Consider the following 13314-nt stretch of genomic DNA (forward strand, 5'->3'; position numbering starts at 1 on the left):
TTTGAGAGGCCAAGGCGGGCAGATCATGAGGTCAGGAGTTCGAGACCAGCCTGGCCAAGTCAATGAAACCCTGTCTCTACCAATAATGCAACAATTAGCTGGGCATGATGGTAGGCGCCTGTAATCCCAGTCACTTGGGAGGCTGAGGCAGGAGAATCGCTTGAACCCAGGAGGCAGAGGTTGCAGTGAGCCCAGATCATGCCACTGCACTCCAGCTTGGGCGACAGAGTGAGTCTCGAAGAAAAAAAAAAAAAAAAAGGCTGCACATTATTAAACCCTTGGCAGTTGGGCCTCCTGTCACCCTATTCCACAGGTCAGTAACGTGAGGCCCAGGGTCACATGGCCAGTTAGTGGCTCAATCAGAACTCCAGACCTTGGGGACAGTGGCCCTGCCTGTGACTGGCCCATTGGGCTGCCTGGCTGTGCTCTGTTGTCCCAGGCTTTCTTGCCTGTGAGGGTGTGGGGAGTGCGACACCAGCCCCCTGTTCTCCTGTCTGGGAAGCCTCCTGGTTCGCATGCCTTCTCTGCTGGCAAGACCAGGAAACGCTCCTGTCACCACCCCCGCTTACCAGGCTTGGCCCTGTACTCACAGTGACCCCCACTTTCCCCCAGATTCTTCTGCTGATCGACATTGAACAGTCCTACATCAACACAAACCACGAGGACTTCATCGGGTTTGCCAAGTAGGTACTTTTGGAGACAGTGGCTGGTTGGGCGGCACCAGTCCTTACTCTCAGATCCAAGGAGGTGATCGAGTTGGGATTCTCTGAGAGGGCGGGGGTCACACAGTCTCTATCGGGGGTCCTGGGGTGAAGGCAGAGCCACCTGAGAATATCTGGACACTCTCCTGGGCTGATAGTGGTCCACTGTCCCAAACCAACGCGCCTTCTGTGGGGCATCCCTGTGGTTAGTTTCGGGAGAGGGCAGTGCTATGGTCAGACCGGCAGGGAGAGGGCGAAGCCAGCCAGCTGCTGCACTCCCTCTCCCACAGGACTTGTCAGAGCCTTTAGCAACCAGTGGGCAGCTTTTCCCAGACTCTGCCCCTTCATGGACAGCATCTCATGGGCTCAGGGCTCCAGAAGCTGCTCTTTGGGAACTGCTGCCTGGGGTCTCCCTCGCTTCAAGGCGTACACTGTAGATTTAAATCAGAACTTTCCATGGCACCTAGATGAGGGCCCAGATCGGGGAGCTCTGATTTCAGCAGGATGTCGCTATCAGTGCTAGTGGTCTCAGGCATCACCCGCCGATTCCTTCAGTCCCCCGGCACGCCTGGGCCTCACTCAGATGGTTGGGGAGGCTCACGCAGGCCTTCCTGCCTGAGGCGGGCTGGATGGTGCCGCTGGTATGCCCTCTCGCGAGGCCCTGTGACAGAGCAGTGGGCAAACCCACACCCAGCTCCCCACCCTCAGAGGAAGGCCCCATGCAGGGAACCAACAGGGACACAGGCCGTTACAGCATAGTGTGCTGGGTGGGGCCGTGCGGGGCCTGTCGAGGTCCAGAGGGCGGCTGTTGGGCCTTGCCTTGACGGGCCAGGCAGGCTTCCTAGGGGAGGGCCTCTAGAGCCAAATCTCAGGCTATGTAGTTACCGGATAGAACGTTTATTGGTGCACCTGACAAAGCTGATTGAGGACCTGTTCTGTGCTGGGCACCAGGTAGGTGGGGAGAAAGGAGGAAGGCAAAGAAAGGAATGAGGGCCTCATCAGAACCCCTCCTAGAGATGAGCTGAGGGCCCTGACTGGGCCTCCCCTGCCTGTGGGAGGCAGCCCCCAGCCCTGTGCTCCCGGCTGACAGGTGTGTATGGGCTCACAGCGCTGGTCCCCATCTTTGGTTTGCTGCTGTTTTCCTCACCTTGATGTCTCTGCTTCTCACACTTCATCCACAGTTCCTTCTCACAATCTCTCCTGTTTTTCCTTTGACCACTCCACTCTTTCCTCTGGATTCCTGGGCCTTCCCACTTACCCCAGCTGTTACTATACTGAGCAGCTGGTGACCTGGTGGGTATTGCCTGCTGTGTGCCTTTGCCCTGGTGTGTGAACGGGTACGCCCTGGCCGGGTGGCCCCAGCCCTGGGTGGGACGTCCCTGGGGCCCGCTGAAGAGCTATGGGGTGCTGAAGAGCCAGGGCCAGCGTTGGGCCTCCGGGCCAGGACCTTGACCGCACCAGCTGTAGCCCCTGCTGTTTCAGAGCCTGCAGGCTGGGGAGGTGGAGTCCTTAAGCAAAGTGTCACAAGGACGATGAGAGCAGGAAGAGAGGGAAGGGGATAAGCTGTGGGAAAGGGGAGCCAGGGATGTGGCCTGGAGAGATCTTCCTGAAGAAGTCAGGTGATGCAGGGGGCACCCCAGAGAATTGAACCTAGGGAAGGACGGCTACAAGACCAGGCAGGTGGAGGTAAGAGAGCCAGAGGCCAGGCCCTGTCATCAGGAGGGCCCTGCAGGTCCAGGGGAGGATTCTGGATTTTCCCCCAAGACACCAGGATGCTTCCGATTAGGTCCAGGCTCAGGAGAGGGGCCACCTTGTGGGCTGCTATTTGAGGGAGCCCTGGCAAGGGTGGGAGCCAGGAGGCCCTTAGGAAAAGCACCTCTGGGGCATCACTTGTCACCCAGCCATCACTGTGAAGGTTGGCTCAGCTCAGTGCCACCTCCTTCAGATGCTGCTGATCAAAATCCTTCTTGTGCTTGGATGTTCTGGACTTCCCATTACCCTCCAAATAAAATATTATAAACAGGGCCCAGGCCTGGCGCAGTGGCTCATGCCTGTAATCCCAGCACTTTGCAGGAGGCCAAGGTGGGTGGATCGCTGGAGCCCAGGAGTTTGAGACCAGCCTGGGCAACATGGTGAAACCCTGTCTCTAAAAAAATACAAAAATTAACTGGGTGTGATGGTGGTGCGTAATCTCAGCTACTCAGGAGGTTGAGGTGGGAGAATGACCTGAGCCTGGGAAGTCAAGGTAGTGAGTCATGATCACACCAGGGCTCTCCAGCCTGGGTGACAAAGTGAGACTCTGTCTCAAAAATAAATAATAAACAGCCCAGATGAGAAGCCCTGTAATAAACGTATTGAATGTTGGGAATAACATTGGATAAAATTCTGCCTTTGTTCTTAGTTTTCCAGCCTTTTCTGATCTAGAAACAGAAGCCTACTTTCTCCCTTATCCTATAGCCAACTTACACTTTAAAACAAAACCCCCAAGGTAGTCAGGAAAGGAAAGTGACCAAGCTGATTTGCTTCTCCATATTGTTCTGCAAGTTTCAGCCAAAGCAATAAGAAAATGTGATTGATAAGTTACAGGAGATGTACGTTGTTTGCAAGTGATCATATGATTGTCAGAGTGGAAAATATATTAGAACCGTAAGGTGGTGGAGTAGGTATCCACATATAAAATATAGTGGGTTTTGTCTATGCTGGCATGAACTAGCCAGGAGTATCTATTCCTAAGTGGATAAAGAAGAAAAAAGATCTGGGATTGTGGCTGCATAGGAACCTTATAGAAACACTCCCTGTCGACCTTGGATGTCCTCTAAATTTGGGTCAGGAGTCGTGCAAGATACGTGCCGTTTCATGGCCAGCAGCTGTCCCACACTCTGATGTCTAGGACTGGATGGCTCTGTGGTTAGAGCCACTTACAGGCTGGTGTTGGGATCAAATCATGAGAAGAGTAGGAAGAAGGGCCGGGCGCAGTGGCTCATGCCAGTAATCCCAGCACTTTGGGAGGTGGAGCCGGGTGGATCCCTTGAGTCTAGGAATTTAAGACCAGCCTGGGCAACATAGCGAAACCTCATCTCTACGAAAAATCAAAAATTAGCTGAGCATGGTGGTGTGCACCTTTGGTTCCAGCTACCCGGGAGACTGAGGCAGGGGAGTTACTTGAGCCCGGGAGGTCAAGGCTGCAGTGAGCTGTGATTGCGCCACTGCATTCATCTTAGGCAACACCTTCTCACAATTCCTCTTAGAAACTCTGGGATCCTAGTGACATCTGGAAGTAACCAACACTTTAGTAAGTCGGCTGAGCTGAGGGCCTAAGAAGCCTCAATCGAACCAGATACATTTTCTTGTTCCGTGTGCCCAGGCCGTTGCCCTTGTGCAGCTCCTTGTGTGCAGGGGGCTTCTCTCTGCCTCTGCCTCTGCCTGCTCACTTGGTCCCCAGGGAGAGAATGGCCACATGCGCCTCTTGCCCTTCTTCCCCCTCAGCATCCTGTCCACATGAACCCTGTCTGTTCTTTGATTTCAGTGCCCAGCAGAGGAGCACGCAGCTGAACAAGAAGAGAGCCATCCCCAATCAGGTAGCACACCCCTCTGCAGCCTGCCACTCTACCCTGGGGGGTGGGAGGACACTAAATGACAGCCCAGCCCCAGGGATGGAGCTCAGCCTGTGGAAAGCGCCCCCACAGCCTCAGTACCAGGCCATCTGCTCTCTCGGCCTCTGGAGGCCACTTGGGAATAGACACTTCTGGGAGATGGTCTAAGAGCCGACACTCTGGCAGGGCCTAGTGGGCACATTTTACCCACCCAAAAGACCGTATGTGCCATCCAAGGCCAGGGTTAGAACTTGACTCTTGGCTGGGCATGGTAGTTCACGCCTGTAATGCCAGCATGTTGGGAGGCCAAGGTGGGAGGATCACTTGAGGATAGGAGTTTGAGACCAGCCTGGGCAACACAGAAAGACCCTGTCTCTACAAATAATATTTAAAAATGAGCTGGGTGTGGTGGCTCATGCCTATCACCCCAGCTACTTAGGAGGCTAAGGCGGGAGGATCACTTGAGCCCAGCAGTTCATGACCATCCAGGGCAGTACAATGCAACCTCGTCTTAAAAATTAATAATAGGCCGGGCACAATGGCTCACACCTGTAATTCCAGCACTTTAGGAGGCCGAGGCGGGTGGATTGCCTGAGCTCAGGAGTTTGAGACCAGCCTGGCTAACATGGCAAAACCCCATCTCTACTAAAAATACAAAAATTAGCTGGGCGTGGTGGCGGGCGCCTGTAGTCCCAGCTACTTGGGAGGATGAGGCAGGAGAATGGCGTGAACCCAGGAGGCAGAGCTTGCAGTGAGCCGAGATTGTGCCACTGCACTCCAGCCTGGAAAACAGAGTGAGATTCCATCTCAAAAACAAAAAACAAAAAAAGAGTTAGAGACCAGCCTGGCCAACATGGTGAAATCCCATCTCTACTAAAATACAAAAAATTAGCCAGGCATGATGGTGGGTGCCTGTAATCCCAGCTACTGAGTAGACTGAGACAGGAGATTCACTTGAACCCAGGAGATGGTGGTTATGGTGAGCCGAGATTGCACCACTGCAATCTGGCCTGGGCGGCCGAGCGAGACTCCATCTCAAAAAAAAGAAAAAAAAGGAAACCCATAATCTTTGCAAAATTTCGCCTATGTCCCTCCCTTCTCCCCACTGGGCAGGGGTGGGGGCGGGGACTCCGCCGTGTACCTTGCACGATCATAGAGCCTACTGGAAGGAGGAACGTAACCATTGCATGATTTATTTTTGCGCTTGCTGTAGGTAATACATATGTTGTTGCTTTTTTGTTTCTTGAGATGATAATGAATTAAATATTAACACCATGAATATGATTAATAGCATGTAATTTTTTTTCTTTTGCTGTTTTTTCCCCTGATCTTCTCTTCTCCTGTTTTTGTGCTTTTCCTGCTTTTTCTTTGTCCCCTTCACGTCCCTTCCATCTCTTTTCCTCTGCCTGCTCTTCCCTGATTCACCCACAACCCTAACTTTGCATATTCAAAGGGGGAGATCCTGGTAAGTACATGCTTAGTGTGGTAGCAAACGTTAGAGAATCTAGTGGTGATGGAGACCCCGCCCACCCCTTAACATTCCCTGTTCCCCATCCCCTCCAAATAACAAAAATACTAAAAATCAAGCTAACCTAGAAACCCCATGCCGCAGCCGGCGCTGGATTGCGCGTTGCCCTGGGTTTAAGTTGACTCACACAGGCACTAACTGAACCGCCACCCTTGAAGGCACACTCCTGCAGCCAGTTCCTGGCAGGTTTTCCTGGTTTCCTGTAGGTCAGGGATGGCAAATACTTACACACTGCCCCTGCCTCCCCTCATATCCCTGACTGTGGAAGATCTCGCTTAAGCCAGACCAGAATTCATTCTTGGCACTGCCCCTCCTCCTTCTCTCTCCTATGCAGATGTCACTCATGGATCAGAGCATATTTTTCCACATGGCAGAAATCTTCCCCTCTTGCGCCCATGGCAGACATGGCTAGTTGATATAGCATTCTTTGCCTTATGCCGCTCCTCTAGCACATGCCCATGGCAGACATTGCTAATCAATCCTGGCATTCTTTCCAAATAAACTTGCCAGCATTCCTGTTCTATAGCAGATGTGGCTAAGTTATCAAGGTATTGTTTTTTTCCCCATATGATACCCTCTTCTCTACGCATGGCAGGCATGACTAGTCAATCAGGAGCCCCTTTCCTAGATGCTGCCTCTTGTCCTCCGGATAAATTGATGAGACTCTTCTGTTGCACTTACCCCTTCTCCTATCCTTTGCCTGTGACAGGCAACACTAATTGATCCTAGCACCGTTTCCTGCCACGCTCAGAATTCTCACCACAGTGCTCCAGGTATCTCGTACCAGTCGATTGACATGGCCCCCAAGATGAATCATATTTGCTGTCCGTCCCTGCTGTGGGTAACACCTCCTTCCTTTGTGCACAGCCCTCAGCTGGGGCTCAGTGTGGGGCGTGAGATGGGCGTGAGACCCAGTCCAGCCCAGCCCAGTGGGAAGCAGCCTGCTACTCATATCTGAGAGCTGAGCCCAGTTCAAGGAGCTCGCCTCTAGGCAGCTGGCCTCAGCCCGGCTCTCACACTTGGACAGCACAGTCTGGGCCTCCAGTCCTAGCAGGGGCTCACTTTTGCTGGACATTCTCCCACTGCCAGCCACCAAGGCACTGGTCATCCCTGCCACTGCCCTCTAGCAGGGATCTTCTGGCAATCCCAGGGTCTTTCTTGTAGCTGAGCCGATCTTATGCCAGGGCCTTGCTGCTCCCAGGGCCTGGGTGGTGCAGATACGGCCATGGGTGGGGGCAGTGACGGGAGGAATCAGTTGGCCTTGGGCTTGTGGTTTTCAGGTTCCTCACGTATTTCCCCCAGTCCCCTTGAATTTGACAGGCCAAGGCCAGGAACCTGCTTCTCCCTTGCACCCCAAGAGGTTAGGTGTTCCTCTTTTCCTACCAGAGGCCACATAGCCCAGCCCTGTCATGAGTGTGGTCGTGGGCTCTGGGTCTCCCAGCTGTGGTTTCCATCTCTACCCGGGAGACTCGGGGCAGGACCCTCACCCAGGAAAGAGACTGGAGCAGCCTGCCAGGGGATCCCTGCTCTACCACCCCCTGCCTGCCCTGCCGCCCATGCCGCCCCATGTGCCTGCCTGCCTGTCACTGTGCACCCCAGCCTGCGACGGCCTGCAGCCTCTCCTGTCTCTCCCACCCCCACTTCCTTCTAAGCCCAGTCCCATTGGGATGTGTCCCTTGGATGCAAACCTGACTTTCTGCTGAGGCCTGGCCCCTCCCTTTTCTCTGGGTCACAAGTTTTGGATGGCTGACGGTGCCTGTGTTCGCCACCCACAGCTTGCAGCTCCCTGGGATGGGATTTTGTCTCTGAACCCATGCGGAGAAGGGCACCTCAGGGCTTCTGCCAGATCTCCTGCCCCGAGGCTTGGTGTGCCATCCCCAGCATGGCCCCGATCAGTGCCCTGGCCCTGTGGCCATGGCCGTGTACCCCAAAGCATAGCATGGGCCCTGTCCTCCAGCTCTGAGCAACACTCAGCCCGGCTGGAGGCAGGAGAGCCAGGCCACCGAGGGGTGCGCGGGCACATCCCTCTCCTTGGGATCCGGGCCAGGCCTAGGAGTATGGAGGCCTCACATTTCTCTGGGGGAGCGCTGACAGCCTGTCTCCCTGTTTTCCCTCACCTGGTTGTCATTCAGTCACGGAACCAGGGCCTACTAAGCACTCGTTCTGTGCCCAGCCCTGGACTGAGACAAGGCCGTGCACCCACCCCACTCCCCCGGGTGAATGGCGGCATTCCCAGAATGCCAGGCCTGATGCTAACACCAGGACCTCCTGGGCAGACCAGGAAGAGCTCGTCACTGCACTCCCAGAGGGGATGCTGTGACCTCACAGGGGCTGCCGGCCTCAGCCCCCTCACCCACCACCAGGCAGCCTGTGAATGGCCAGATGCCAGGGGTCACTGCCTGCTCCAAACAACTGTGAGAGTCCTGTCTGCTCATCCCACGGAGGGAGAAGTCCGTACCCTTGGCCTTAACAAGGGGCACCCGGTGGCATCTCATGCTGTCCCCAGCCTGGGCAGTGACTTCTGCATGGTCCAGGGGTCCCTGGGTACTCTTTAGCCACCTCTGTCTTCATGGCCACCTGGGGCTTAGCACTCACATCCAGCCACCAAGGAGCCACCGGAACTGTGGGCTGGTGGCCCTGTTCAGAATGACAGGCCTGGGGTGGGTCGGGGTAGTCCGGGTGAAGCCCCTCCAGAGGACTGCCCCTGACTAGGACAGCATCTGGGCCCCAGACGGATTCCTGGAGACCCCATCTCTGGCACTCCTGTCGTGCCATGCCCTGCCATGCCCTGCCATGCCCTGCCCCAGGGGGCGCACGCTAGCCCTTCGCAGCTGTCCGTGGCCATGCTCAGCCCACCCTTTGTAGCTTGGCCAAGTCTGTCAGTGCCTGGGTCCCAGGCCGCCCTGTGCGTGCCTCTGTGTGCTTCCCGCAGTTCCCAGGGCCCCTGTCCTGAGGGGGGTGGGGAGCTTTGGCCCACACATGCCTCCAGCGGCCAGGGAGCGTGGGAGCACAGCCCCCAGGCTGCCTGCCGTTAGCTGTCAGGTGAGTCCCTGAACTCAAGGCCTGGGTTCTGACCCCCACTCAGATGACACCTACAGCCACACGATCCCCATCCATGGGGTCTCCCAGCCCAGAACCCTGATGTGTCAGTAAAAAGGACGACCACCAGGCTTGCAGCCAGCTTGGGACATGAGCCGCGCTCCTTCAGTGTGCTTGGAGAGGGCCCCTGGGCTCACACCTTTGACCCTAGCCCTCTGTGTGGATGCCACCCTTGGAAGCTTATCTCACGCAAACAAGTGCAGTTCCTCAGATGTCACATTTCATTTGCCACAACCCCACACACAAGCCCCAGGGACTCCTCCTGTGGACCCCTTTCCGTCAGGCCTCCGTGACTCTGTCCCCCATCAGCCCCTGACCCAGTGAATCTGCCCACCTGCCCAGGTGGCACCCCATGTTGGTTTCCAGCTGGACATGCTTGGCACAGGGTGGAACTGGGTTTCCTGGGCTTCGGGGCTGGAGGTGTCTATCGCAGTCCCCGGCTTCCCACTGACCTGTGGGCGTGGCTGCTGCGCTGGGGGATGGCTGGGGCGCGGAGCGAGGTTCTCCGCTAAGCTGCGCGCTTCCCCCTAGGTGATCCGCAGGGGCTGGTTGACCATCAACAACATCAGCCTGATGAAGGGGGGCTCCAAGGAGTACTGGTTTGTGCTGACTGCAGAGTCGCTGTCCTGGTACAAGGATGAGGAGGTGAGTGGCAGGTGGGAGCAGGGCTGCTGGGGGACATGGGGCAGCCAGGGAAGAGCGGGTGGGCGCTCCCTCTGGGCAGAATTCATTCAGTCACTGTGCCACTCGGCCCCAGAGTCACCACTAGGACCATAACCTGCCGCGCCTAGTGGCTCCTGCTTATAATCCCAGCACTTTGGGAGGCCAAGGCAGGCGGATCACGAGGTCAGGAGTTCGAGATCAGCCTGACCAACACGATGAAACCCTGTCTCTACTAAAAATACAAAAATTAGCCAGGAGTGGTGGCATGTGCCTGTAATCGCAGCTACTCAGGAGGCTGAGGCAGGAGAATCGCTTGAACCCAGGAGGCAGAGGTTGCAGTGAGCCGAGATTGTGCCATTGCACTCTAGCCTGGGCAACAGAGCGAGACTCTGTCTCAAGCAAGCAAGCAAGCAAACAAACAAAACACAACCATAACCCAGGGCTGGAGAGCAGCCACCATGTGCCAAAAGACTCACATTGTAGCTGGCCCCCATGGGGCCAGCTCCTAGAGTGCAAAAGGGAGATGGCGGGTAACAGAGTCACTGGCAGGCTAGAAATAGGCCCTGGCCTCCCGTGCCACTGTGACTGCCCCGTGCTCAAGAGAAGAGACCATGCCTAAGGGTCAGGGGCTCAGGCATGAAACCAGCCTCCAGGGGCTCCATCACTTACAGGCTCAGTCAGGCCCTTTGCCTCTCTGGGCCTCGGTTTTTCTATCTGCGAAGTGGGCTAGAATGGTCCCTGCCCACTGTGCGGTGCTTGGCCGCAGTGTGCAGAACGATCCCCACATGCTCGTCATTATGGGAAGGAAGTGGAGAGGCCCCTGGGTGATGGTGACTGCAGGGAGCAGTGTTGAGTGCTGAGTCATGGGAGGGACTCGTTCACTGCAAGTGAGGGGGCAGGCCTCGAGCAAGGACACTGCCGACCGGCCCCTGCTCTCCACGCTGACCCAGCATCCCTCCTGATTGTCCTGTGTAAAAAAAGATACATAATGTTTGACATATTTATGGGGTCCCCGTGATGTTTTATGAGATGCACAGAGTATGTAGTGCTCACGGCAGGCTGTTTGTGGTGACTGTCACTTTGGAATTCCTCATTTCCCTGTGTTCAGAACAGTTCAGGTCCTCTCTTCTAACTACTATGAAATATACAAGGCCGGGCACGGTGCCTCAGGCCTATAATCCCAGCACTTTGGGAGGCCGAGGTGGGAGGATGGCCTGAGTTCAGGCGTTCAAGACCAGTTTGAGCAACATAGCATTACCCTGTCTCTTAAAACTCAAAAAAAATTAGCTGGGCATGGTGGCGAATCCTTGTAGTCCCAGCTACCCAAGAGACTGAAGTGGGAGGGTCAGTCACTTGAGCCCAGGAGATGGAGGCTGTAGTGAGCTGTGATCGCACCACTGCACTCCAGCCTGGGTGACAGAGTGAGAGACTCCGTCTCAAAAAAAAAAAAAAAAAGGCTGGGCGTGGTGGCTCACGCCTTTAATCCCAGCACTTTGGGAGGCCAAGGCGGGTGGATCACCTGAGGTCAGGAGTTCGAGACCAGCCTGACCAACATGGAGAAACCCCATCTCTACTAAAAATACAAAATTAGCCTGGCGTGGTGGCGCATACCAGTAATCCCAGCTACTTGGGAAGCTGAGGTGGGAGAATCGCTTGAACCCGGGAGGCACAGGTTGCGGTGAGCCGAGATTGTGTTATTGCACTCCAGCCTGGGCAACAAGAATGAAACTCCATCTCAAAAATAATAATAATAATAATAATAAATTTCTGATGAACAGTGCTGCTCTGGGCTTTCCTGAAAATGCCCCAGTGGGAGCTTCCCAGCTACAGTGGGTGTCAAGGGTCACATGCCTACTTCTGGGAGCCCAGGAAAAGAGAAGAGTCAGCTGATCCAACAGAAATAAAGAAACACAGACACCTGCCGAGCTTGTGCACAGTGATCTTCTGCGTAGGCATCACTCACAATGATCCCTCGGCATGACCGGGTGAAGCCTGGGTTGGGTTTGGGTTCCTGATCAGTCAGAAAGACCCCTAGAGCCCACTCCTCCCGGTGGTCTGCCAGACCCATGGCAGGGTCAAGCCTGCTCCTCTCCCTCCCCCCGCAGAAACGTCTACAAGGACCTGCGGCAGATCGAGCTGGCCTGTGACTCCCAGGAGGACGTGGACAGCTGGAAGGCCTCGTTCCTCCGAGCCGGCGTCTACCCTGAGAAGGACCAGGTGAGGAGCCGCCCTGCGCAGCGGCGGCCCAGCGGCCCCCACCTGGGAGAGGAAGCAGAGCTGGCTTTCCCCAGGACACGTCATTTTCAGGCCATGTTAGCCAGGAGTCTCTGAAATCATGTAGCAGATGCCCACTTGAGCAAGCAAAGGAGAACTTGAAGATACTTTGTCATCAGGGCCTAGAATGTTCCCTCACGGAAGCCAGTGTCCAGGGCACGCAGGGGATGGGGTACCGCCTTCTTTGTTCTCCTCTCTTTTCCCCTCCATCCTGAGGTGGAGTGAACATGGCCACCCTTGGCCCCAATATTAAAATGTCTTGCCGGGCGCGCTGGATGGTTCGCGCCTGTAATCCCAGCACTTTGGAAGGCTGAGGCAGGCAGATCATTTGAGCTCAGGAGTTCGAGACCAGCCTGGCCAACATGGTGAAACCCCGTCTCTACTAAAACTACAAAAAGTAGCCGGACATGGTGGCACATGCCTGTAATTCCAGTTACTCGGGAGGCTGAGTCAGGAGATCGCTTAAACCTGGAGGTGGAGGTTGCATTGAGCTGAGATCATGCTATTGCACTCCAGCCTGGGCAACAGAGCGAGACTCCATCTCAAAAATAAAATAAAATGTCCTAAGGTTGGGTGTGATGGCTCACACCTGTAATCCCAACACTTCGGGAGGTGATACGGGCAGATCCTTTGAACCCAGGAGTTCGAGAACAGCCTGGGCAATGTTGCAAAACCCTGTCTCTCCAAAAAATACAAACATACGTAGGCATGGTGGCGCACCCCTGTAATCCCATCTACTCCAGGGGGCTGAGGTGGGAGGATCACTTGAGCTGTACCCGGGAGGTTGAGGCTGCGGTGAGCCGTGTTTGTGCCACTGCACTACAGCCTGGGTGACATAGCAAGACCGTGTCAAAAAAAAAAAACAAAAAACGACGTTCCAATGCCCAGGTGAGGGGATCCACCCCAGCATCAGCCAGCGTCACCTCATTGTTTGGGCAGCTCTGGCCCGGGGCAGGCAGGCCTACCTGGTACCAGTGGGGCTGTCGGGGGCCAGCCTGGGGTCAGTTATTGGTGGGACAATAGGGCAGATGGTTTCCAGAGAACCAGGACTTGCCCCAGGCCACAGTCACCCCTCAGCACCTCCCCTCCCGCTTGCAGGCAGAAAACGAGGACGGGGCCCAGGAGAACACCTTCTCCATGGACCCCCAACTGGAGCGGCAGGTGGAGACCATTCGCAACCTGGTGGACTCATACGTGGCCATTATCAACAAGTCCATCCGCGACCTCATGCCAAAGACCATCATGCACCTCATGATCAACAATGTGAGTGGAGAACTAAAAATGAGAAGGAGGCAGCTGAGTGCGGTGGCTCAGGCCTATAATCCCAGCACTTTAGGAGGCCAAGGCGGGCGGATCACTTGAGGTCAGGAGTTCAAGACCAGCCTGGCCAAAATGGTGAAACCCCACCTCTACTAAAAATACAAAAACGAGGCCGGGCGCGGTAGGTCACGCCTGT

General features: G+C 55.5%; 1 protein-coding gene across 1 annotated transcript in view; it reads left to right on the forward strand.

Annotated features, from left to right (window-relative positions):
- The window catches only part of DNM2 (dynamin 2), a 58199-nt gene that overhangs the window by 29458 nt on the left and 15427 nt on the right, over positions 1–13314 (forward strand). The window contains exons 11-16 of the mRNA XM_011995041.1: positions 613–683; positions 4228–4279; positions 5748–5759; positions 9453–9624; positions 11647–11801; positions 12957–13121. Coding sequence (XP_011850431.1) covers positions 613–683; positions 4228–4279; positions 5748–5759; positions 9453–9624; positions 11647–11801; positions 12957–13121 — 627 coding nt within the window. The remainder of the gene's footprint in view (positions 1–612; positions 684–4227; positions 4280–5747; positions 5760–9452; positions 9625–11646; positions 11802–12956; positions 13122–13314) is intronic.

Source organism: Mandrillus leucophaeus, unplaced genomic scaffold, assembly GCF_000951045.1.
Source record: "Mandrillus leucophaeus isolate KB7577 unplaced genomic scaffold, Mleu.le_1.0 Scaffold112, whole genome shotgun sequence".
In the NCBI taxonomy this organism is placed as follows: Eukaryota; Metazoa; Chordata; class Mammalia; order Primates; family Cercopithecidae; genus Mandrillus; species Mandrillus leucophaeus.